The following is a 26,171-nucleotide window of genomic DNA, read 5'->3' as shown; positions in this document are numbered from 1 at the left end:
CCCTTGCTCGTCCTCCTGGCGGGCACTGCCCCGCCCACCACTCCCCCCTGCGCCGCTACAGCGCCCCCGCCTCGCCTGTCATGCACCCAGTCAGTCAAAATCGCGCTAACCGCTAACCACCCAGCCAGCCGAACCGCCGGGCTTACCGCGTCATCGTCCTACCTGGAGCGCCAGCAGCAGCTCGACCATGGCGGTGAAAATGGGGACGACGACAGCGCAGTAACCGGGCGGGCAGCGATCGAGTGAAGTGGTGTCCTGGCACTCCGCACTGTCGGACGGACGGACCGCCGATCCGGCGCCCGCCTTAGAGCTAGACCCACCGCCACCCGCCTTATCCTCCCCTTCCGTTTCCCTCCCTCTCTCTCTCTCCCTGCGTCCGCGGCCTGCGCCTTGGCCTCTTGCCATTTACTATTTATTAGGCGCCGTGTAGGTGGCCGGCCAGTACGATCCATCCATCGAGCGCCATTGCCCTGCCTGCCTCTGCCCGCCCGCCAACCCCGTCGTGTGGGTAGGTCCGTACGCGCTCCGTGGGCGGCTGCGGCAGTGAGTGGAGTGAGTGGGGAGTGAAGAGCGACCTCTGCTCTGCTCTGCGAGGCTGAGCCATGGCCGGGCTGCGGCTTCTTGTTGGGGCGGTTTGGTTGCTGGCGGTGCTGCGGCAGGGCGCCGCGGCGGAGGCGGGGGCCGTCACCGTGGACGGGCGGCGCGCCATTGCGTCCACGGGCGAGGACTTCGTGTGCGCCACCCTCGACTGGTGGCCGCCGGACAAGTGCGACTACGGCACCTGCAGCTGGGGCAACGCATCCCTCCTCAACCTGGTCAGTGGTCACCACCGAGGCACCGACACCCCCTCTCCGCTCCCTTCGCCGCCGGCGAACTGACTCCATTTTCTTTCTTTCTCAACCCCGCGCAGGATCTCTCCAACAAAATCCTGCTCAATGCCATCAAAGGTAGGCCACCATCCACCCCACCCCATCCCGCTAGAGCTTTCTTGTCGGCCATGCGCGGCCGCGGCTCACTGATCGACCCTCGCCAACGGTGCTGGAATTCCCCTTTTGCTTGCAGCCTTCTCGCCGCTGGTGCTCCGGCTGGGCGGCTCGCTGCAGGACAAGGTGGTGTACGGCACGGCGGACCGGCCGGGGCCGTGCGCGCCGTTCAACAGGAGTAAGTCGGAGATGTTCGGCTTCACCCAGGGCTGCCTGCCCATGCCCCGCTGGGACGACCTCAACGCCTTCTTCGAGAAATCCGGGTAATTTCCACCCTGAATCTCCCCTTCCTTCCTTCGAGTTCGTTCCATGATTTCGGTTCTGAAGATCAGAAGACCATCACATCACATGGACTTCGTTCCACTCTGAACCCGCAGGGCGAAGATCGTGTTCGGGCTCAACGCGCTCAACGGCCGGGTGCCACTGCAGGGCGGGGCCATGGGAGGCAACTGGGACACCACGAACGCGGCGTCCTTCATCCGGTACACCGCCGGCAAGGGCTACAAAATCTATGGCTGGGAGCTCGGTACGTCCTCCATTTCCCTTGTTAACTGAAGCGAGAAACTCCACACTGAACTTCGGTCAGACAATGAATTCCATTTCGAAATGTGTTGCTCTCCTCGCAGGGAACGAGCTCAGCGGCACCGGCGTCGGGACCAAGGTCGGCGTGGCTCAGTACGTCAAGGACGCGATCGCCCTGAAGACGACGGTGGACGCCATCTACCGGGGCAGCCCGGAGAAGCCGCTGGTGCTCGCGCCGGGCGGCTTCTTCGACGCGCGCTGGTACGGCGAGTTCATCGCCAAGACCAAGCCCGACATGCTCAACGTGGTGACCCACCACATCTACAACCTAGGGGCAGGTACGCAATGCGAGCTGGCCGCGACAGCGCAAGCGCGACAATTCGGAGCATTTTACAGAAATTCTCAGGCAGAAAGATACGTACACACATGAACCGGTCCTGAATGAACTCGTTTGCCAAACATTGGACGATTGCAGGGGTGGACAGGGACACACAGCTGATGGACAGGATCCTCAACCCGAAGGCGCTCGACGGCATGGCGGGCCCGTTCAGGGATCTCCAGGGGCTGCTGAAAGCCGCGGGGACGTCGGCCGTCGCCTGGGTCGGGGAGTCTGGAGGGGCTTACAACAGCGGGCATCACCTTGTCACCGACGCATTTGTGTTCAGCTTCTGGTAAGATGGGAAATTCTTGAGGTAGAAATTCAGTGGATGTTCTTGATGATGATGCTGTTCTTATGTGGTTTGTGGTTTCCAGGTTCCTGGATCAGCTGGGGATGTCGGCGAAATTCGACACCAAGAGCTACTGCAGGCAGAGCTTCATCGGTGGGAACTACGGCCTGCTGAACACGACCACATTCCAGCCAAATCCTGACTACTACAGGTAAGATCAGAATGGTACATAAGTTTCTACAATGAACTCGACGAAATCTGCAGTTCAAACAATGGCTAATGACATAGGAACTTGCCTGAAAGTGTCTGAAGCTTTCACTTCCATGACATTTGTTCCTTTCAATGTTTCCTCTGCAGTGCTCTGCTGTGGCATCGCCTGATGGGAACCAAGGTGCTGGAAGCCAAGTTCACGGGCAGCAACATGGTCCGCGCCTACGCGCATTGCGCAAAGCATGCTGTGAGCGACCCAGATGATCCTACTACACCTTCACATCACCACAGCAACATCGACCGTCTCATCATCCACTGACCCTTATCCTTGCATGTCTCTTTTCAGCCGGGGATAACCCTGCTGCTCATCAACCTGCACGTCAACGCGACGAACCACGTCTCGGTGGCGGGCCGCGGCGGCGCGCACGCCGGAGGAAGGAAGCACGGGGGGAGGTTTGCTCAGCCGCCCGGGGCGGCGAGGGAGGAGTACCACCTCACGCCCGAGGGCGGCAACATCCAGAGCCAGGTGATGCTGCTGAACGGCAGGGCGCTGGCCGCCGGCGCCGACGGGGGCATCCCCGGGATGGAGCCTGTGAAGGTGGACGCGGCGCGGCCCATCGCCGTGGCCCCCCGGTCCATCGTGTTCGTCCACATGCCGGATTACCATGCCCCTGCGTGCGCTTAGTTAGGGCTTTTTGGTGTTCTTGGTTGGTATAGGTAGTGGTGATAAAAGGGTGGCTTGCTAAGCATGTCCATCCTAGCTAGGATAGTTATAAGATGGGTGAAGAGTGTGTGTGGCCTTGTGTGATTAGATGTAATAAGTTTGGAGGGGAAATTGAAATAGTGGAACAAGAGGCAATGGGAATAACTCTTTCCTGGTTTCTGCTGAGTGGTTGTGTTTTCTTGTAATGGTGGCAGACAGAAAAGATAGGAAACATTTTACCTTCAGCCTCAGAGCCTTGTTGCCTTGGATGGGAAACATAGAGAATCAAAGGTCGGAATGAAGCTTTTTCTGAATCAAAGAGGCAACGGGAAACCAACTACTTCCACAGGAATTTCATAGAAAACCAACTACTTCCACAAGAATTTACCAGATCATTATCTTTGTTTTGTGTTTCTTTGGTTGTGGAACTGCTGCTCTGAGAAGATTGCTAGCTACTTAGCAAATTTGGTAGTGTAGGATTATGTCACATGATGCCACTTTTGTCTAGCTAATCTTATTGCGCAAAGGTCATAGCATCATCGGAAACGATGGTGCAGAATTATTATTTTTGTTGCTCCATCTCTTTATCAGATTTTTTTTATATCTTTTGTGATTTAATTGGGTTAACTTTCTGAAAATAGAGTCAAATTTTTCTTCTGGATCTTCGCTAAGATTCATGACCTCCAATTCAAGCATTTTCCTTTCAAGCAAATCATATTTCTTCTGCGAATAATAGTGTTGTACGGTCATGTTCCCTCATGTATCTTTCCATCTTCAGGCCATTATTTTTTACCATGTGTTCCCCTTCCGTTGGTAATTTTCTATGCGCTTCCATGCATTTCGTGTGTTCGTTGGTTTTCTCTATATTGTTCCTGCTACTACTATCATCATCTGTCTCTGCACAATTCAGTCCAAGATGTTAATTTATTCAGCACAATTGACAGTATTGTGTAACTGAGTTTATTTTGTATATATATATATATATCTAATAACATGATCTATATTGTTTCCCACATCTACTTAGGTAAACCGTTTACATTTACAAAACTGGGGTTCATTTCATGCGCGGGTGCACAAGTAGGTGATGGCTTGCCTCGTGTCACAGACAAAACTTTGTTGGTTTGAGGGCTATTCACGTCTGGTTTTGTGCCTTCATTCATAACATAGGAAACAAAACGGTGCGTATACTTCTAGTAGAGAATCAAAGTCGGAATGAAGCTTTTCTGAATCAAGAGGCGAGGCGATGGGGAAACCAACTATCTTCCACAGGATTTTTCAAAGAAATTTGTTGGTCTCATGCAGAAATTTCCAGGCATTCCCCCCACAAGATCAGAACATTCCTGCATTCCGACGTAGTACTTCCATCTATCTGATCTTATGCAGATCGAGCAGCAAGTCACAGGTGCACACAGATTAGCTGAATCAAGAATAAATACTTGGCACAGGAGAGATGATGCAACAATCGTCATGATATCATCGTTCAAGGGTTCAAACATTATCGTCGTCATCATGGGACGAGGAAAATTTGCCAGACACATACCAATAATGACCGAGGACATCTGGTCTCTCTCTTCTACTACATGGAGCTACAAGCCGGTAGGTAATGGTGAGACTAACGTAACACACCCAAGAGGCCAAAGGGAAAGTGGGGGGTAAACTGCGGCAATCCTGGAATAATGACACAAGAACCAAAAATAACAGCAGCGCACAACATACGAACGGTGGACGACGGGCGGGGCGGGGAAGTTATTCGTGATGCTGTCCGTAGATTCGAAGTCCGCTCGACTCGTCGTGAGTCTTCTAGATGTACCTGAACAGCACGCCTCCGTACGTGGCGAAGAAGGGCGCAAACACGAGGGACTCGACGGCCATGAGCTTGATGAGGATGTTGAGCGACGGGCCTGAGGTGTCCTTGAGGGGGTCTCCGATGGTGTCGCCGATCACGGCCGCCTTGTGGCAGTCTGAACCCTTGGGGCCAAGGGACCTCGCGTGCTCGCTGTTGCCAGCCTGAAACAAGTAGCAAAGAATTTGATGACAGTTAGAGACATGATAAATATAGTGGCTCGTTAATATGCAGTCAAAAAAAAAATGAACAGTCAGGGCTTCTGAGAATATTTACCTCAATGTACTTCTTTGCGTTGTCCCATGCACCGCCGGTGTTGGAAGCAGAGATGGCGATCTGTAGGAAAGGAACTAGGTAAATGCCTAGAATAAACGGATTCAGAGGTACTCAGAGGAAGAAAGGCGAGAGCACTAAGGATACCTGCACTCCAGAAACAAGGGCACCAGCCAGAACACCAGACAGGGTTTCCACGCCGAAGAGGGTTCCGACAATGAGGGGGGTGAGCATGACCAAAGCACCCGGAGGGATCATCTCCTTGATGGAAGCATCAGTGGAGATCTTGACACAGGTGGCATAGTCGGGCTTGGCAGTTCCCTCCATCAGTCCGGGGATGGTGTTGAACTGCCTGCGGACCTCCTCAACCATCTTGAGAGCAGCACTTCCAACACTCTTCATGGTCATGGCAGAGAACCAGTACGGAAGCATGGCTCCAACAATCAGGCCAATGAACACCTTGGGAGATAGGACATCGACGACCTTCACGCCGGCTCTGCTGACAAAAGCACCGAAAAGTGCCAGGGACACAAGAGCAGCTGATCCAATGGCGAAACCCTGCAACATTATATGGAAAGGAGGAGTTACATAACCAATAAAGTGGCTTTCACTACAAACCCATCCCCCACTGCCTAATTCCGCAATAATCAAATAGCTCATCTTATCAAATACTTTTACCTTCTCAATGTGGCAAAAACAAAACAGTAGTCAGGTCAAAAAGGAGTTACCCAACAAATGTAGAGCAGGAAAATTTACCTTTCCAATAGCAGCGGTTGTGTTGCCAGCAGCATCAAGAGCATCAGTCCTCTCACGGATTCTGTGGCTCATGCCAGCCATCTCAGCAATTCCACCAGCATTGTCACTAATGGGACCATAAGCATCGATCGCAAGACCAGTTGCCATTGTGCTAAGCATGCCAAGAGCAGCCATTGCAATGCCGTACATCGCAGCAATAGAGAAGCTGACGTAGATGCTGACAGCAATAGCGAAAATTGGGATGATGACGGACTTGTAACCCAGGGCAAGACCGAAGATGACGTTGGTGGCAGCACCAGTTCTGCAGGAATCGGCAACATCTTGCACAGGGCTGCCACAAGGAAATAATTGGGGGATAAGACACCGTAACACAAAATATGAACAATAATATACTCCCTCTGTCCCAAAATATAAGAATGTTTTTCACACTATACTAGTGTCAAAAACGTTCTTATATTATGGGACGGGGGGAGTAACTAGAAACTAATGGGTTCCTTACCTGTAGGCATTGCTAGTGTAGTACTCGGTCACAAACCCAATAATCAGACCAGCCCACAGACCAACTGCCACGCAGAAGAACAGGCCCCTGTGAAAACCAAGAGAGCATAATCAGAAGGGATTACAACATTGCAGAATTGAATAACAAATATTGACAAATAAATTACCAGTTGGACACGTCCTTCTGAGCACCGAAGTTGAAGATGGTGAACTTAGCTGGAAGAGCCAACCAGCTGATTACCGCAACACCGATGGTCATTAAAGCAGTGGAGATGATGAGCTGCTTCTTCAGAGCAGGTTCAATTTCGCTTGCAGCCTTGATCTCGAAGAAATCAGTTGCAAAGAGCGTGGTGAGCAAGCAAACAATGATGCCGACAGAGCTCACGAGCAGTGGGTAGCACATCGCAGTGAAATCATGGTTGATTCCAAAAGATGAGATAGAAGCAACAACAAGAGCAGCACAGGAAGATTCTGCGTATGAACCAAAGAGATCTGATCCCATTCCAGCAATATCACCAACATTGTCACCGACATTGTCAGCAATCACCTGCAAACAAGAGTTTAAAGTTCAGCAAAGGAAATCCCATGAAGCATAACAGTCACAGTATAAATTGTAAGCAAGGTCTGCTAATTTGCCTAAAATGATTAGCCAAAAGCTGAGAAGTGAGAAGAGAACTCACAGCTGGGTTCCTTGGGTCATCTTCAGGAATGTTCCTTTCAACTTTGCCAACAAGATCAGCACCCACGTCAGCAGCCTTGGTGTAGATACCTCCACCAACTCTTCCGAATAGAGCCATGGAAGACCCACCAAGACCATAACCAGTGATGGACTCAAAAAGACCTTCCCAGTCATCACCGTAGTACATCTTGAACACGTTGATGGTGATGTAAAGAACCACAAGCCCACTTGATGACAACAAGAAGCCCATGACTGCACCAGAGCGGAAAGCAGTGATAAATGCCTTCCCAACACCCTTCCTTGCCTCCAGGGTCGTCCTAGCATTGGCGTATGTGGCGATCTTCATCCCAAGGAAACCAGACACCAAAGATGTGATGGCTCCAAGCAAGAAAGATGCAGTGCTGAAGAGGGCGGTGTAGAGAGCTGGCTTGCAGGTGCCCGTGCTGTAGGTGCAGGGCTGGCCCTTTGTGCTGAATCCCTCAATTGACCCAAGGAAGACGAAGATAACCGCAGCAAAGACGACCATGAACATACCAACATACTGGTACATGGTGAAAAGGAATGATGTTGCTCCTGCTCACAATAAAAGATAATTGTTACACATAAATCATATGATCAAACTAAATAGTTAAATTAAATAAACTCAGCTTTTGGTTACAGCTAACAGTGCATATTATTACATTAGATAACCTCAGTTCAACTGTATCTTCCTGAAATTAGTAAGTAACGAAATAGGATCTACCTAGAGACTGACACATTGACAAACAAATATCTACCACCCACTGCCGTTTTACATCTAGGGGAGAGCAGCAAGCCACGCACCAAATCCTATCCCGGCAGACAATTCCAAGAGTAAATCTTCCACTGTACAGGTCCCAATCAAAGAAGAAACAAATTGGTGACACCAATCACCGAACCCCCAAGAAACAGGACACGCATCGGGTGAGGGTTAGGCAGATGGAGATGGCAATCCCACAAGGCTAGGGGCAAACTGACGACACGTCAGTGACAGATGGCCGGGATCCTTATCCATGAGCCTGACGTTTCAGGTCTGGATCTGCCTACCCAAGTCAAGGCAGCTCACAACGTGTCTAGCTTGCTGCGTTTGGCAGATCCATCACGCACCTTCCACCACCAAGCGAGTATGATACTCTAATTAAAATAAGACAGCGACGGCAGAGATGTGCGGTTGCCCACTGAAAGCTGCATCTTTACTACAGCACCAACGCAGAACACGGGCACCGCTCAAGGCATTAAAAGAACTGTTTATTGAAGCCTTGATCTAGCACCAAACACAAGCGTCTACTATAAATTTAGATTCAGATTTAGAAAATGGACGATGGTGATTTGCTGGCCTAGCCAGCCCCACATGGAGCCGCATAAACAAAGATCTATCTAGCAAACAAAAGTGTCACAGGAGCCGGCTTTTGAAATCCTGCAGATTTGGAACTAAGCCAGGAGCGACAAATATATCCTAGGGGCGCGGCATGGTTTGGGGGAAAACGACACTGTTCTGCAGCACCCACGGGCAAATCAAAAGCTCCGGCGCCCGGATTCGGTTTCCTTTTGCATAAAAGGAAGCAAGGAATAGCTTTTAGCATCGGTACAGTTCAGCTTTCTCATGGTTTTATCCTTCCATAAAGAGGAAAAAACACTCTAGGAGCACGGCCGAGCTGAAATTTGAAAGTTCCCCGGTCAGATCAGCGCTAGAATCAACGAAATGAACCAACTGACGGCCACAATCCGAGCCATTTGGCCCTGAAAAATTCTACTACTTCCTAAATAATAGTACTACCCGGCAGTTTCAAACATTATCCGCACTCGGAGCGCGGCCGCTTCCTCCGGAGAAACGGCCGCGAAACGGGCGGATCTGCGCGCGCCGAGCAACGGCCGCCCCAGATCTGGGGAGAGAGTGAGATGGAAGGGGGAGGGGGACCACCGGCGGTGGAGGAGGCGGAGGATGCTTCTCACCTTCTGAGATGGCGGTCTGGATCTCGGCGCACTTGACGACGACGTTGTGGTCGTTGAGGCCCTCCTCCTCCTCGATGAGGTAGTCGCCGTAGCCGTTCTTGGAGCCGCCGGCGGCGGCGGCGCCGGGGGTGACCTTGACCTTGGAGACGATGAACCACTGCGCGATGGCGAAGACGATGCCGACGACCCCGCAGACGGGGATGAGGATCTCGGTGCCGAGCTCCCCGAGGATCGCCATGGCCGACGAAACCCTAACGGACCGAACGGACGGGACGGCGGCGGGTGAGGGGTGGGACGGGCGCTCTCTCTGTGTGTGTCTCCGAGCTCGGGATGCCTGCCGCTTTATATAGCGGCCGCGGCCCGTGGCGAGGAGAGCGAAATGGGACCCGTACGTGATTGAGAAGGACTCGAGGGGGGTGCGCGCAAGAATCCCTCTGTCCCGTTGTACGTAAGTGTTCTGCGGCTCTCCTGGTCCCAATGGCAGGTGGGCCCCGGGGATAGGGTATCTTTTTATCCGGTGGTATTTGCGAGGGGATTCGATCTGCGGCCAGCCTCGGTATCGGCAGAGAGAGAATCTGTGATTACAGTGAAAAGAAACCACGGCTAACAACGAACGGATTAGCCTCAAGCAGTCGGCAAATTGGGCATGGTTATCTTACGGTAATTTAACAATGCATTTCTACTAGTAGTTTCCACGGATGGCACGCCACGGCTACTTGCAGGCCGCGCCGATGGTTATCCTATCGTGTCGACCGGGGCATCTATCTATCTACTCTTTCTAGGTGCTGGCGATGACGAGCTGGTTCTATCCCGATTACCAGTACGCACTTGACAGCACGGCACTTAGTCACTGCATTGATCGTACTGGTAGAAGTTTTTATTGGAAATTGATGAGGCTAGGCTCGCTCGTTAAGATGCCCGATGATAATGGTGCTTTTGGTTAGGCTTTACCAACTGATCCACTCCTTGCTGGCGGAGTACTTTTGTTGAAATGGAAAGATAAAAAGTTGAAATGGGCTACAGAAGTACTCCCTCCGTCCGGAAATATTTGTCGGAGAGATGTATTTTAGTTTTAGATGCGTCCATTTATATCCATTTCTATGACAAGTATTTTCAGATGGAGGGAGTACTACTTGATAACAGAAATTATAACGAGAGGTGTGTATACTCCTAGCAAAAATAGAGTCGGGACAGTGGTGTTGGTGCAAGTGCAGTTATATTACATTTTTCACCTCGTGATTTTTCGGACAACCCGTTAGGGGAGCAGCGTTGTAAGCCGGGCTTCCAGATTTGGATGGGTGAATTTGGGCACGGGGATGTATGGGTAAGGGTTTCGAGGAATTCCAAAAATGGCTAAAGCCTCCATCTCTCCCTGTATATAGATGTCTTCATAATTGGCTTTTGTGTTAGAGGCCCGGTAGAATTCCATGCATATTTTTTCAATTAAGCTTCAACATGTAAAGTGTGCAAGTTTAAAGGTTTCTTCATGCTCGTTGTGTGAAATAAGGATGCTGAGCTAGCACCCCCTTTTGGTACGGCCAATTACGGGTTGCTTGACATTTTTTAACCTTTTTTATGTTATTATTTTATTTAAGTTTTTTATCTTCTTCTCTACATTTTTTATTTCCGTTTCTTCTTTATCCCTCGTTCGGAGGGGGTTTGGTAATCCCTCCCCTCCACCCAATTTCTTCGACTCCCCACTAATACCCCCTCCCCCCTCCCTCTCCTCCTCGTAAATCCCTTTGCTTGTTTAAACCTCATACGACAGTACTATCATCGCGAGCGCCCTTGTCTTATCCCGTTCCACGAGTGGCTTCTAGAGTTTTCTGTACACGTCAGTTGGGTCTTTGTAGGGGTTGGTGGGGATTGTGGGGGTTGGGGGGCTGGCATGGGCCGACGGTGATTCCTTGGTATTTGGGCCCTATGGGGATATTCCCATCTAAACCTCTTCCAACGAACAAGGCCTTATGCTCCCATGAAAATTGGTGTCTTTATTTAAATTTTGATTTAAATTACTTTTACCCTTAGTGTTTATTTATAAAAATGCAACCACATTTTTCAATGCATCTATATTTTTAAAAACTCTATGAGCATAAATTTTGAAGATATGAACATTTTTTAAATACACAAATATCTTTCATTTGAGAACTCAGTAGATATTAGTATTTAAAAGGTTGATGTATAGCACAAAATAGTTATGTTACTAACGAGTGGTGTGAACATTTAACTAGTAGTATGAATATCTTATTTGCCATATATAATTTCTTTTCATAAAGAGTGAAATATAGCTCGAGAAAATCATGAGGATCCATTTCATCGCTGATGAAAGATCAATTCTGTAGGCTACTCAACATTTAGCCAGAAATAATAGTCTTGATCATTTGAAAAGCACATTCACCAATGATGAAATCTACGAGGTTGTTAATTTATGCACAATGATAAATCCCTAGAACTTGACGGTTTCAATGGCCTTTTTCATGAAGAGATGATGGCATGCTATTACAAATATATTTTACAAGTTATATTTTCAATGAATCTGTAAATGTGATTACAGTGACGGCATCGAGCGAAACCTCGGCTTAATACAAATGGGTTAGCCTCGATCAGTCGGCAAATTGTGTATGGTTAATTAATAATGCATTTATGGTTCCCACGGACGGCACACCACGGTTACTTGCGGCGCTGATGGTTATCCTATCGACCGGGGCACCTATCATCTAGGTGTTAGTGACGAGCTGGTTCTATCTCATTTACCAGTACGTGATAACACGACACCTAGTCACTACATTGATTGTATGTTGGTAAAAGTTTTTATTGGCATTGATGAGCCTAAGCTGGTTAAGATGCCTGATGATAATGCTAAAGCTTTTGGTTAGGCTCATTAAACTACTTTACCAACCGATTCACTACTTGTTAGCGGAGTACTTTTGTTGCAATGGAAAAAGAAGTTGAAATGGGCTAGAGGAGTACCTGACTATAGAAATTGTCACAAGAGGCGTATACTCGTGGTACAAAGAGTCGATACAACGGCATGGATGTACAACTGTAGTTATATTACATTTTTCTCCCTGTGGTTTTTCAAATAAACCTATTAGGGGAGGATCGTTGTGAGCCAAGGCTTTCAGATTTGGACGGGCGGATTTGGGCACGGGGAGGGATGAGTAAGGTTTCGGGGAGTTTTCAGAAATGACTAAAGCCTCTGCCGCTACCTGAATATAGACGTCTCCATAATTGGTTGTTGTGTTAGAGGCCTCTTGAATTCCATGTCTATTTTGAATCAGACTACAACATGTTAAGTGTGCGTGCTTAAAGGTTTTTCATGCCCATTGTGTGGAATAAGGATGCTTCGCTAGCACCCTTTTTGGTACGGCCAATTACGGGTTGCATGGCTACTATCTTACATTTTTATGAAAAACAGAATAATCTCCTTTTCTTTAGGCCTTGTTGGTGGCGAGGTTTTGCAGCCCCAATGGGGGTGGGGTTTGGCGATCCCCTCCACCAATTACCCTCAATTGTCCACTACCCTCCCCCTCCCCCCTCTCTCTCATAAATCTGTTTTGTTTGGTTAAACCTCCTTCGACGGCAACAGCACAACAAGCGCCCCTGTCTCGTCCTGCACGAGTGGCTCCTGGAGTTTTTAGTAATATGTGGGTTGGGGCTTGGGAGAGGTTAGTGGGATTGGGGGCTGGCATGTTCAGTCCCTACGTACCAAATGGGCTGACGGGGATTTCTCGGTATTCTGTGCCCAATGGGATACTACCCTCTAAACCTCCCAAACCTCTTCCACCGAACAAGGCATTATGCTTCCATGAAAATTGGTATCTTTATTTAAATTTTCATTTTAAATCACATTTATATTTATTTGTAAAAATGCAACAACATTTGTGAATGCATGAATATTTTAAAAACTCTATGATCATACATTTTAAACATGTGCACATTTTCTAAATATACGAATGTCTTTCATTTGAAATAATGAACTCAATAGATATTAGTTTTTGAAAGGTTGATGTATAGCACAAAATAGTTATGTTATTCGTGAGTGGTGTGAACATTAACAAGTGGTGTGAATATTTTATCTGCCATATTGTAGATTATTTTCATAGAGAGTGAAACATTTCTCGAGAAAATCACGGGGACCCAGTTCGCTGCTTATGAATGATCAATTCTACAAGATACTCGACATTTAGCTACCAATAATAGTCTTGGTAATTTGAAAGACACATTCATCAATGATGAAAATCGATGAGGTTATTAATTTATGCACAATGATAAATCCCTTGGGCTAGATGGTTTCAATGGTCTTTTCTTGAAGAGATGATAGCATGTTATTACAGATATATTTTACAAGTTATGTTCTAACTTTCATAATGAAAAAATGGACATACAACTTTTTTAACACTCTCTCTATATATCACTCAGTTCTAGATACCTGCTCTTGAATCTGTAGTAGACTAGAGACCAATCTCCATAGTGAGCATGCATATTGAAGTGTTAACGATATTAATGGCTAACAGGGTACAGAGGTATATCATATCAATACTTAGCAATAATTAATATGGGTTTGTTAAAAAAATATATTCAAGAATGCTTATATTGGGTTTTTGACCACCTTCAAATTCACCACAAATCTAAAATGGAAATTGTGCTCTTTAAAATAGATTTTGAGAGGACATCTGATAAGGTGGATGCTACCTCTTGAGCATGCATTGGTTTTCCCTTAAAGAGGAAAGGGTGATGCAGCAAAGTAGCGTAAGTATTTCCCTCAGTTTTTGAGAACCAAGGTATCAATCCAGTAGGAAGCCACACGCAAGTCCCTCGTACCTACACAAACAAATAAGAACGTTGCAACCAACGTGATAAAGGGGTTGTCAATCCCTTCACGGCCACTTGCAAAAGTGAGATCTGATAGAGATGATAATATTTTTGGTATTTTTATGATAAAGATTGAAAGTAAAGATTGCAAAATAAAATAGATTGGAAACTTATATGATGGAAAATAGACCCGGGGGCCATAGGTTTCACTAGTGGCTTCTCTCAAGATAGCATAAGTATTACGGTGGGTGAACAAATTACTGTCGAGCAATTGATAGAAAAGTGCATAATTATGAGAATATCTAGGCATGATCATGTATATAGGCATCGCGTCCGTGACAAGTAGACCGACTCCTGCCTGCATCTACTACTATTACTCCACACATCGACCGCTATCCAGCATGCATCTAGAGTATTAAGTTCATAAGAACAGAGTAACGCATTAGGCAAGATGACATGATGCAGAGGGATAAACTCAAGCAATATGATATAAACCCCATCTTTTTATTCTCGATGGCAACAATATAATACATGCCGTTTCCCTACTGTCACTGAGATCGAGCAACGCAAGATTGAACCCAAAGCTAAGCACTTCTCCCATTGCAAGAAAGATCAATCTAGTAGGCCAAACCAAACTGATAATTCGAAGAAACTTGCAAAGATAACCAATCATACATAAAAGAATTCAGAGAATATTCAAATATTGTTCATAGATAATCTTGATCATAAACCCACAATTCATCGGATCTCGACAAACACACCGCAAAAAGAGTTACATCGAATAGATCTCCAAGAAGATCGAAGAGAACTTTGTATTGAGATCCAAAGAGAGAGAAGAAGCCATCTAGCTAATAACTATGGACCCAAAGGTCTGTGGTAAACTACTCACACATCATCGAAGAGGCCATGGTGTTGATGTAGAAGCCCTCCGTGATCGATTCCCCCTCCGGCGGAGCGCCGGAAAAGGCCCCAAGATGGGATCTCACGGATACAGAAGGTTGCGGCGGTGGAAATAGGGTTTCGTGGTGCTCGTGGATGTTTTCAGGGTACATGGGTATATATAGGAGGAAGAAGTAGGTTGGTGGAGCTACGAGGGGCCCACGAGGGTGGGGGCGCACCCAGGGGCAGGCGCGACTCCCTGCCTCGTGGCCTCCTCGGTTGTTTCTTGACGTCCACTCCAAGTCCTCTGGATCACGTTTGTTCCAAAAATCACGCTCCCGAAGGTTTCATTCCGTTTGGACTCCGTTTGATATTTCTTTTCTACGAAACACTGAAATAGGCAAAAAAACAGCAATTTGCACTGTGCCTTGGGTTAATAGGTTAGTCCCAAAAATAATATATAAGTGTATAGTAAAGCCCATTAAACATCCAAAACGGATAATATAATAGCATGGAACAATAAAAAATTATAGATACGTTGGAGATGTATCAGTGGAATGCAGTGCTATTATTTTCATGCCTCAATTGGATTTGGTGAAACATGAACAAGCCGATAAGGAGCATACTGAGCATTGCTACAACCCTGCTACACTTAATGACGTACTGGCAAAAGAATTGTTTGGAGAGGAGGTGTTATAAAGGGGGATCCTCTATCTCCCATACGTTTTGTGTTGGTTGTTGAACTACTAAAAATTTATGTTCAATGAAGCTTGTCATAATGATGAAATCAAACTATGTATTGAATCTTTCCGACTGGGACATCCTACTGTACAATATATTGATGCCACTCTAGGTGTTGCTGACGAGCTGGTTCTATCTCAATTACCAGTACTTGACAACACGACACCTAGTCACTGCATTGATTGTACTGTTAAAAGTTTTTTGGCATTGGTGAGCTAGTTAAGGTGCCTATGATGATGGTGCTTTTGGTTAGGCTCGGTAAACTACTTTACCGAGTGATCCAGTACTTGCTAGCGGAGTGCTGTTTTTGAAATAGGAAGATAAAAAGTTGAAAAGGGTTAGGGGACTTGATCATAGAAATTGTCGACAGAGATACTCCTAGTAGAAGTAAGACTCAATACAACCGCATGGACGTACAATTGTTGTTATATTGATTTTTTTCTCCTCATGGTTTTTCAAATAACCCTATTAGGTGAGGAGCGTTGTGAGCCCAGACTTCTAGATTTGTATGGGCGAATTGGCATGAGGGAGGGATGGATAAGGTTTCGAGGGATTCCAAAAATGGCTAAAGCCTCCACCTCTCTCCCTGCATATAGATGTCTCCATAATTGGTTTTCCGTATTAGAGGCATGTTATAATTCCATGTCTATTTTGAATTAAGCTACAACATGTTAAGCGTGAATGCTTAAAGGTTTTCCATGCTCGTTGTCTGGAATAAGGATGCTTTGCTAGCACCCATTTTTGGTACCTCCAATTACGGGTTGCATGCCTATTTTTCTACCTTTTCTAATAACTATTTATCTTATCTATATTTTTATTTCCCTTTCCTCTTTAGGCCTGGTTTGCTGGCGAGGTTTTGCAGCCCCAAGGGGGTAAGGATGGGAGGGGATATGGTGATCTCATCCCCTCCATCCATTTCCCTAAATTCACCACTACCCCCCCCCCCCCTTCACAAATCTGTTTGTTTGGTTAAACCTCCTACGACTCGTTCCACGAGTGGCTCCTGGAGTTTTTTGTACCACGTGGTTTTGGACTTGGGAGGAGGAGCTGGTGGGGCGGGGGGCTGGCATGTTTAATCCATGCATACCAAATGAGTCGACGGGGATATTTGGGTATTATGGCCATGTGGGGATATTCCCCTCTAAACCTCCCCAGAACTCTTACAACAAACAAGGCCTTATGCTTCCATGAAAACCGGTATCTTTATTTAAATTTTGATTTAAATTAATTTTATCCTTTGTGACGGTGTCCCGGACTGGGGGTCTCTAATCACGTCGTCTCCCAGCCTGGTTGACCGGGTTGGGGACCCCATGTCGGTTCACCAATGGGCCACATCGAGCGGCCCATGACGTATGAAAGAAAGATTCCCAAAGATTTGTTGTACACTCGAAGATACTAAAATCATCTATAATTCGTTCTCCCTGTACATAACCAACTAGGATGTAACCCTAGGACCCCCCCCCCCCCCCGGTATCTATATAAATCAAGGGGTGGGGGTCGTAGGAGACAGACAACAACCTCACGGTAGATTGATTGAACTATGTACTCCATCCCAAAGCAATATACACAAGCAAAAGGTATGGTTTTATCTCTAGGAAGAGTCCGAACCTGGGTAAAAACTCATGTCCTCGTTATCATCGTCTTTAGCTCTTAGTTCAGGCCCCCTACTCGAGATCTGCTAGATTTGACTCCGTCACTTTGTATTTATTTATAAAAAACACAACAACAAAATTCAATGCATGAATATTTTTAAAAACTCCATGACCATAGATTTCGGAGTGTTTTTGTGTGGCACCCCGCCATCAGTCCGACGTGGCGGTCGCGCCTACCCGGGCCTCTCCATATCCGCCCCATATTTGGCTGGATATGAGGCGTGCCGGTTAGTCCGGGCATTTGAGACCCGTTTGAGACGCCCGTCTAGATCTGTTTTTATAACCGGTTACTGACCAGCCCATCCGACCAGGCGTTTGAGGTGCCCGCTTGTAGATGCTCTTACTGTACATAATTGTGTTATAAAAAATTAAAGACTCTCGAACCATAGGATGGGGGTGGTGATTTACGTGTCAGCAGACGAGGTACATGTACCCTGCTAGTGCTCACACTAAATCTTGACTAAATCCTGCTCATCGGATGCCCAATTAGCCCATTTCTAGTTCATCGGATGCCTAACCAAATCCTGCCCGCCCGTCCGTCCCGACAAAGCCCTGCTCCTGTGCAAACGCTCGAACAGTACAAAGAGACAAAAATGTACTATCAAGGCATAAACAGCAATATCTCTACAGGCTACAGCTGGAGGCACATTGCCTGCCTGTCGAGCCAAGGTGAAAAGAGCGAGATGGTAAATCTGAAAAAGTGAAACCCAAATCACCCTGGCGTAGCTCGATGGATGGATTCCAGCACAAATGCTTCGAATATCTTTTTTGTTTGTGCTTGTATTCGGTAAAGCCACGTAGCTATTCGAATGCAACAAAAAATTTAAAGAAGAAGAAGAAGAAGAATGCAACAGAATTTAGGAGGTTCGTTACGGGGCACGCGTCACGGGGTGAGCAGTCAGTTAGTTAAGGCAGCCGGACTGGCTGGCTGTTGGGTGCACTCCAGTCCAGTGCAGTGCGTGACGTTGATGGGCAGTCTCTAGCTAGCTACCAGATCGACCGTTCGTTGGTGGTACACTGCACTGTGCCACTCCATGATTCAGTGGTTGCGCCTGCTTGCACGTAACCGCAGCCATGCATGCATGCCCTTTCGCACGCAGGCTGGCTAGCTAATAGTCTGTTTAACTTTGCATTTAGCGCTTGGGTTTAGCTAACTTATTACTGTGTCATTAATTATGGGTACGAGGTCTCAGTCTTCCAGAGTGTATTGCCAACGTCGATCGGCCCAACTAAAGTGATTTCTCAACAGCAAATATATGTTTATGCAACCGAAAATATATATTAGTGCACCACATGCTTCAACAGCCCGCATTGTGAACAATGAGATCTCAGCTCGTATATCGGCACAAAATTTAGCCTGGTGCCACCATCGGCAGATCGAGCGTCCACTTAATCAACCAGCCGATAGATCGATTGATTGAGGCCTTCAACCTGTACAAATAGCTTAATTAATCCTCCCCTTCATACCACGCAGTACATAAATAAATAAAACCGGTCGTCCATTCTCTTTTCAAGTTCCACCGTCGATCGATCTGTCGCACAACTCACGATCATGTGGGGAAATCCCGGCAGCCACGCCGTGGAATCGCACGGATCGGATCGGGGGGTAGAAGATGGGGGAGGGGCGCGCTTAGAGAAAGACCGACCGACAGAAAGTAGCTTGGGATGCCGGCATCACGCTAGCTGGAGCTGGTAGGATCCATGGATCCATTGGTCGATGGGAGCGGGCAAGACGACGACGCCGACGCCGACGCGCGACGCGCGCATGATTGATTGGGGTTGGTGGCGCACCGGTCGTGCGGGCCGGGGGCCGGGCCCGGGCGGAAAAGGGCTCGCTCCAAATTAACGAGCACGGCCGCGTGAACGCGTCCTCCGCGGCCACAGGCCCCGTCGCCCGATTGTTTGGGGTGCCGTGCGGCGGGTGACGGTGGGGGATCATCAGATCGACCGGCGGCGCCACAAATGCGGCGCTGCGCACACGGCGGTTCGCGCTTGGCCCGGACTGGCTGGCTAGACTAGGCCACTAGGGTCATGGATACCTAGGCGTCTTTGATTGGTTGATTTGGGGAGGGCTGGACCTTTCCGTGCTTGCACTTGCAGTTGCTGTGCAGTGAAATTTCCTTCAGCTCATATATGGGCACCGGCACTGAGAGCGGCGTTGCACTTGCAGCACCCGAGCACCAGTGCTCTCTATATTTCCCGGGATGCATATACACATTCCGAATACCCGTTGCAAGTTTCGGTACAAATCTCGTTTTGTTTTGGACTATAGAAAAAAAACAAATTTCTGACAGTATATAGGAGAAAAAAGGTGCCATTTCTGTCAGAAATTTCTCTTTTTTGTATTTCCCAAAATACAAAGTATTTCTTCTCTAGATTTCTACCAGTCCTTAGGAATATGTGTACGTATTCACATATTTGTTTTAAGATTTTTTTGAGCATCGAAAGTGTGTTTTTCAAAAAAAATCAAATATCAAGAGCAATGAAGCTCGGTAGCTGCAGGCACTTTTCGCACCGGCACTTCACTTACTAGTCCATGGAGCCTTTTTCGAGTTCACTTTGATGAAGCCACACGTGGGTCATTATTGCTCAGCTATGGTACGTGCACTTGGGACTCGGCCTCGGCTGTCAGCCATGTGTGTGTGCGCTCCATCTATCTCGTTTTTCATTTTCCTGAAACAGGAAAATATCTGGTGCTACGGGAGCACCTAGTTTAGCTGCTCCAAGAGCTTCTCGGCCATTGGATCTGAAATTCAACGGTCATCTACAGATGCGCTGGACCCGATTTGCAATACCAAATTTTTGGGGGTGTTTTTTGAATAAAAGCGTGAGCTCTCTCCTCGGCCTTCGGAACTCAGATCTAACGGTTGAAAAGCTCCTGGAGCACCTAATCTTAGGTGCTCTCGTAGCACCAGATATCCTCCCTTCGTGAAACTACTTGTATAGATGCATCGTCCTTCATCTTGCCAGCCCACTAGACTAGCAGGCGCATGCTGGAGTGCCGCGCATGCTTCACTCCACTCCTGCTTGCCTCGAAACAGGTCACTCGAGGACTGTTCAGAGGTGAAGGCATATGCTACTACGGTTTACTGAACAACTCTTAACTTTAGGTGGATTTTTATTTTCTAAAAGAGGGGAAGGTTCTCGGCCTCTGCATCAAGTGATCCACACAGCCTTACCAACGAGGCTGCAGTGCCGCAGTAGGCGGAAGCAACAGCTCGCGACTTGGAATCCTTAAGGCGAAACCCCCTCCTCTCACGACCCCCGCGTCGCCTTCCCCGGCCCGGCGTCGGGGGAACCCTAGCTGCGCCGCCGCGGCCCCCTCCCCACCTCGTCTTACCTCCTCGACGCTGCCTGAGACAGCCGCCGGGCAAGCCGGGGGCGCCAAGGATGGTGGCGGCAGGGCCTCGGTTGCCCTGCTTCTGCATAGGGAACCCCGGATCTGGAGCGGCGGCTACATTGGTAAGGCACGGCCTGCTAGCAGTCGTGCAGGCGGTGGATCTAGTGTCCCAGCCGCGCGGGCGACGGGATCCGGTGGTCGTTGGCGGCCGGCGGCGGCTTCTGCGACGGCCGGTGCACGCGATCTGGCGTCTCCCCTCCTCCCCTGTTCGGCGTGCGGGCCAGCCTGGTCGGGCCGCGCTTCCTCTTGGTCGCCGGTTCTGTACTGGAGGCGCTGGTGGTGGTGGGGATCTAGTTCGGGCGAAATCCCTGGCCGGCCTTGACCGGCCGCGCCGACGGCGACGCCTGAGGGCGCCGTTCCCCTCCTTGGAGGCGTCGGTATGGACTGATCTCCTCACTTCACCTTCCCCTAGGTCTCCCAAGCGAAAGCCCTAACTTTGTTGGGCGGCGGCGGCGCTCACGGCGTCGTTCTCTTCTTGAAGGCGCCGCTTTGGGAACTTTGGGGCTTGGGTGGCACTTGCGGGTGGTGGGCGACGGCGGTAGTGCGGCCCTATCCTAGCATGGATTTATGTTTGTTGCTTGGAGATGGACTCGCGTAGGTGGAGGTCGTCGGCTGGCGTCATGGTGGCGTCAATGGCGGAGGACCTGCCAAGGCTCGTGTAGGTGGAGGTCGTCGTTGGCGTCGATGGCCTAGGACCTGCCAAGGGTGTCACCTCAATCTGCTCTGAAGATGGACCGGTGGAAGACGGCGGCGACGACACATGTGAGTGCGTCGGACCGGTTTGAGCCCCGGACCTGGCAGATGGCTCGGTCGGGGCCTCCGGCTTTAGATGTCAGGCTTAGGTGAGAGGTCTGGGTATGTGGCCCAGCTTGCACCCCTTCATCATTTGGATAGAAGTAGCGGCAGATGTTACCAAGATGGCGGATTCAGGCATATTGTTGTTCTTCTTTGCAAGGTCCTCGAGAATAATTAATAAAATGGCCGCATGCATCTCCCAGATGCAGAGACCGGGGGTCATCCTCCTTTTCAAAAATAACTAAGGCGTGTACAATGATGCTATCAATCATCTCCAACAGATGATGTAAAATACATAATTAAAAAGTGCTAGAAAAAATTACATCACCAAAAAACAACCAACCACAACAAATTGAAGGAAATATGCCCTAGAGGCAATAATAAAGTTATTATTTATTTCCTTATATCATGATAAATGTTTATTATTCATGCTAGAATTGTATTAACCGGAAACATAATACTTGTGTGAATACATAAACAAACAGAGTGTCACTAGTATGCCTCTACTTGACTAGCTCGTTGATCAAAGATGGTTATGTTTCCTAGCCATTGACATGAGTTGTCATTTGATTAACGGGATCATATCATTAGGAGAATGATGTGATTGACTTGACCCATTCCGTTAGCTTAGAACACAATCGTTTAGTATTCTGCTATTACTTTCTTCATGACTTATACATGTTCCTATGACTATGAGATTATGCAACTCCCGTTTACCGGAGGAACACTTTGTGTGCTACCAAACGTCACAACGTAACTGGGTGATTATAAAGGTGCTCTACAGGTGTCTCCAAAGGTACTTGTTGGGTTGGCGTATTTCGAGATTAGGATTTGTCACTCCGATTGTCGGAGAGGTATCTCTGGGCCCACTCGGTAATGCACATCACTTAAGCCTTGCAAGCATTGCAACTAATGAGTTAGTTGCGGGATGATGTATTACAGAACGAGTAAAGAGACTTGTCGGTAACGAGATTGAACTAGGTATTGAGATACCGACGATCGAATCTCGGGCAAGTAACATACCGATGACAAAGGGAACAACGTATGTTGTTATGCGGTCTGACCGATAAAGATCTTCGTAGAATATGTGGGAGCCAATATGAGCATCCAGGTTCCACTATTGGTTATTGACCGAAGACGTGTCTCGGTCATGTCTACATAGTTCTCGAAGCCGTAGGGTCCGCACGCTTAAAGTTTCGATGACAGTTATATTATGAGTTTATATGTTTTGATGTACCGAAGGTTGTTCGGAGTCCCGGATGTGATCACGCACATAAGGAGGAGTCTCGAAATGGTCAAGACATGAAGATTGATATATTGGAGGACTATATTCGGACACCGGAATGGTTCCGGGGGTTATCGGATATATACCGGAGTACCGGGGGGTTACCGGAACCCCCCCAGAGGTTACGGGCCTCATGGGCCCAATTGGTGGAAGAGGAGAGGCGGCCAAGGGCAGCCGCGCGCCCCTCCCCCCAAGTCCGAATTGGACAAGGAGGACTCCTCCTGGCGTGCCCCTCCTGGCCGGCCGCCTCTCCCCCCTTGCTCCTTTATATACGGGGGCAGGGGGGCACCCTAGAGACACAACAATTGATATGTTGATCTTTTAGCCGTGTGCGGTGCCCCCTCCACCATAGTCCACCTCGATAATACTGTAGCGGTGCTTAGGCGAAGCCCTGCGTCGGTAGAACATCATCATCGTCACCACGCCGTCGTGCTGACGAAACTCTCCCTCAACACTCGGCTGGATCGGAGTTCGAGGGACGTCATCGGGCTGAACGTGTGCTGAACTCGGAGGTGCCGTGCGTTCGGTACTTGATCGGTCGGATCGTGAAGACGTACGACTACATCAACCGCGTTGTACTAACGCTTCCGCTTTCGGTCTACGAGGGTACGTGGACAACACTCTCCCCTCTCGTTGCTATGCATCACCATGATCTTGCGTGTGCGTAGGAATTTTTTTGAAATTACTACGTTCCCCAACAGTGGCATCCGAGCCGGGTTTTATGCGTAGATGTCATATGCACGAGTAGAACACAAGTGAGTTGTGGGCGATATAAGTCATACTGCTTACCAGCATGTCATACTTTGGTTCGGCGGTATTGTTGGATGAAGCGGCTCGGACCGACATTACGCGTACGCCTACGCGAGACTGGTTCTACCGACGTGCTTTGCACACAGGTGGCTGGCGGGTGTCAGTTTCTTCAACTTTAGTTGAACCGAGTGTGGCTACACCCGGTCCTTGCGAAGGTTAAAACAACACCAACTTGACAAACTATCATTGTGGTTTTGATGCGTAGGTAAGAACGGTTCTTGCTAAGCCCGTAGCAGCCACGCAAAATTTGCAACAACAAAGTAGAGGACGTCCAACTTGTTTTTGCAGGGCATGTTGTGATGTGATATGGTCAAGACATGATGCTAAATTTTATTGTATGAGATGATCATGTTTTGTAACCGAGTTATCGGCAACTGGCAGGAGCCATATGGTTGTCGCTTTATTGTATGCAATGCAATTGCCCTGTAATGCTTTACTTTATCACTAAGCGGTAGCGATAGTCGTAGAAGCATAAGATTGGCGAGACGACAACGATGCTACGATGGAGATCATGGTGTCGCGCCGGTGACGATGGTGATCATGACGGTGCTTCGGAGATGGAGATCACAAGCACAAGATGATGATGGCCATATCATATCACTCATGTTGATTGCATGTGATGTTTATCTTTTTATGCATCTTATCTTGCTTTGATTGACGGTAGCATTATAAGATGATCTCTCACTAAATTATCAAAGTATAAGTGTTCTCCCTGAGTATGCACCGTTGCGAAAGTTCTTCGTGCTGAGACACCACGTGATGATCGGGTGTGATAGGCTCCACGTTCAAATACAACGGGTGCAAAATAGTTGCACACGCGGAATACTCAGGTTAAACTTGACAAGCCTAGCATATAACAGATATGGCCTCGAAACACGGAGACCGAAAGGTCGAGCGTGAATCATATAGTAGATATGATCAACATAGTGATGTTCACCATTGAAACTACTCCATCTCATGTGATGATCGGACATGGTTTAGTTGATTTGGATCGCGTGATCACTTAGAGGATTAGAGGGATGTCTATCTAAGTGGGAGTTCTTTAATAATATGATTAATTGAACTTAAATTTATCATGAACTTAGTACCTGATAGTATTTTGCTTGTCTATGTAGATTGTAGATAGATGGCCCGTGTTGTTGTTCCATTGAATTTTAATGCGTTCCTTGAGAAAGCAAAGTTGAAAGATGATGGTAGCAATTACACGGACTGGGTCCGTAACTTGAGGATTATCCTCATTGCTGCACAGAAGAATTACGTCCTAGAAGCACCGCTGGGTGCCAGACCTGCTGCAGGAGCAACACCAGATGTTATGAACATCTGGCAGAGCAAAGCTGATGACTACTCGATAGTTTAGTGTGCCATGCTTTACGGCTTAGAACCGGGTCTTTCACGACGTTTTGAACGTCATGGAGCATATGAGATGTTCCAGGAGTTGAAGTTAATATTTCAAGCAAATGCCCGGCTTGAGAGATATGAAGTCTCCAATAAGTTCTACAGCTGCAAGATGGCGGAGAATAGTTCTGTCAGTGAGCATATACTCAAAATGTCCGGGTATAACAATCACTTGATTCAACTGGGAGTTAATCTTCCTGATGATAGCGTCATTGACAGAATTCTTCAATCACTGCCACCAAGCTACGAGAGCTTCGTGATGAACTATAACATGCAAGGGATGAATAAGACGATTCCCGAGCTCTTCGCAATGCTAAAAGCTGCGGAGGTAGAAATCAAGAAGGAGTATCAAGTGTTGATGGTCAATAAGACCACCAGTTTCAAGAAAAAGGGTAAAGAGAAGAAGAAGGGGAACTTCAAGAAGAACAGCAAGCAAGTTGCTGCTCAGGAGAAGAAACCCAAGTCTGGACCTAAGCCTGAGACTGAGTGCTTCCACTGCAAGCAGACTGGTCACTGGAAGCGGAACTGCCCCAAGTATTTGGCGGATAAGAAGGATGGCAAGGTGAACAAAGGTATATGTGATATACATGTTATTGATGTGTACCTTACTAATGCTCGCAGTAGCACCTGGGTATTTGATACTGGTTCTGTTGCTAATATTTGCAACTCGAAATAGGGACTACGGATTAAGCGAAGATTGGCTAAGGACGAGGTGACGATGCGCGTGGGAAATGGTTCCAAAGTCGATGTGATCGCGGTCGGCACGCTATGTGACGCCCCCGATTTGACCGTACACTAATCATGCACGCAAATGTGTACGATCAAGATCAGGAACTCACGGGAAGATATCACAACACCACTCTAAAACATAAATAAGTCATACAAGCATCATAATACAAGCCAGGGGCCTCGAGGGCTCGAATACACGTGCTCGATCATAGACGAGTCAGCGGAAAGTGTCTATTGGGTTGGCACGAATCGAGACTGGGATTTGTCACTCCGTATGACGGAGAGGTATCTCTGGGCCCACTCGGTAATGCATCATCATAAAGAGCTCAATGTGACCAAGTGTTTGGTCACGGGATCATGCATTACGGTACGAGTAAAGTGACTTGCCGGTAACGAGATTGAACAAGGTATTGGGATACCGACGATCGAATCTCGGGCAAGTAACGTACCGATTGACAAAGGGAATTGTATACGGGATTGATTGAATCCTCGACATCATGGTTCATCCGATGAGATCATCGTGGAACATGTGGGAGCCAACATGGGTATCCAGTTCCCGCTGTT

The 26,171-nt window shown here is 47.9% G+C and overlaps 2 protein-coding genes across 2 annotated transcripts; one reads left to right on the top strand and one right to left on the bottom strand.

The window, feature by feature from the left end:
- Positions 1–382: 382 nt before the first annotated feature.
- LOC109777268 (heparanase-like protein 3) lies at positions 383–3,264 on the top strand. Its single transcript, XM_020335914.4, has 9 exons — positions 383–815; positions 911–947; positions 1,063–1,246; positions 1,361–1,509; positions 1,610–1,843; positions 1,981–2,176; positions 2,259–2,384; positions 2,531–2,630; positions 2,730–3,264. Exons 1-9 carry the CDS (start codon positions 603–605, stop codon positions 3,066–3,068), a joined length of 1,578 nt encoding a protein of 525 aa, XP_020191503.1. The 5' UTR covers positions 383–602; the 3' UTR covers positions 3,069–3,264.
- A 1,273-nt stretch (positions 3,265–4,537) lies between these two features.
- LOC109777267 (pyrophosphate-energized vacuolar membrane proton pump) lies at positions 4,538–9,468 on the bottom strand. Its single transcript, XM_020335912.4, has 8 exons — positions 9,107–9,468; positions 7,137–7,708; positions 6,624–7,003; positions 6,458–6,544; positions 5,959–6,289; positions 5,350–5,760; positions 5,206–5,265; positions 4,538–5,093 (listed from the first exon to the last, which is right to left on the bottom strand). The coding sequence occupies exons 1-8, from the start codon at positions 9,342–9,344 to the stop codon at positions 4,887–4,889; spliced, it is 2,286 nt and encodes a 761-aa protein (XP_020191501.1). The 5' UTR covers positions 9,345–9,468; the 3' UTR covers positions 4,538–4,886.
- Between the last annotated feature and the right edge of the window lie 16,703 nt (positions 9,469–26,171).

Source organism: Aegilops tauschii, chromosome 7 (genome assembly GCF_002575655.3).
Source record: "Aegilops tauschii subsp. strangulata cultivar AL8/78 chromosome 7, Aet v6.0, whole genome shotgun sequence".
In the NCBI taxonomy this organism is placed as follows: domain Eukaryota; kingdom Viridiplantae; phylum Streptophyta; class Magnoliopsida; order Poales; family Poaceae; genus Aegilops; species Aegilops tauschii.
This window is presented reverse-complemented; position numbering and strand designations above follow the sequence as displayed.

Excerpts from the sequence above, each read along its gene's own strand:
- LOC109777267 (XM_020335912.4), bottom strand. The coding sequence starts at position 9,344 with ATGGCGATCCTCGGGGAGCTCGGCACCGAGATCCTCATCCCCGTCTGC. Across the intron at positions 6,545-6,623 it reads CAGAAGGACGTGTCCAACTG|GGGCCTGTTCTTCTGCGTGG; the intron begins GTAATTTATTTG and ends TGGTTTTCACAG. Across the intron at positions 5,094-5,205 it reads ACGCAAAGAAGTACATTGAG|GCTGGCAACAGCGAGCACGC; the intron begins GTAAATATTCTC and ends TACTTGTTTCAG.
- LOC109777268 (XM_020335914.4), top strand. The coding sequence starts at position 603 with ATGGCCGGGCTGCGGCTTCTTGTTGGGGCGGTTTGGTTGCTGGCGGTG. Across the intron at positions 2,177-2,258 it reads GCATTTGTGTTCAGCTTCTG|GTTCCTGGATCAGCTGGGGA; the intron begins GTAAGATGGGAA and ends TGTGGTTTCCAG. Across the intron at positions 2,385-2,530 it reads CCAAATCCTGACTACTACAG|TGCTCTGCTGTGGCATCGCC; the intron begins GTAAGATCAGAA and ends TTTCCTCTGCAG.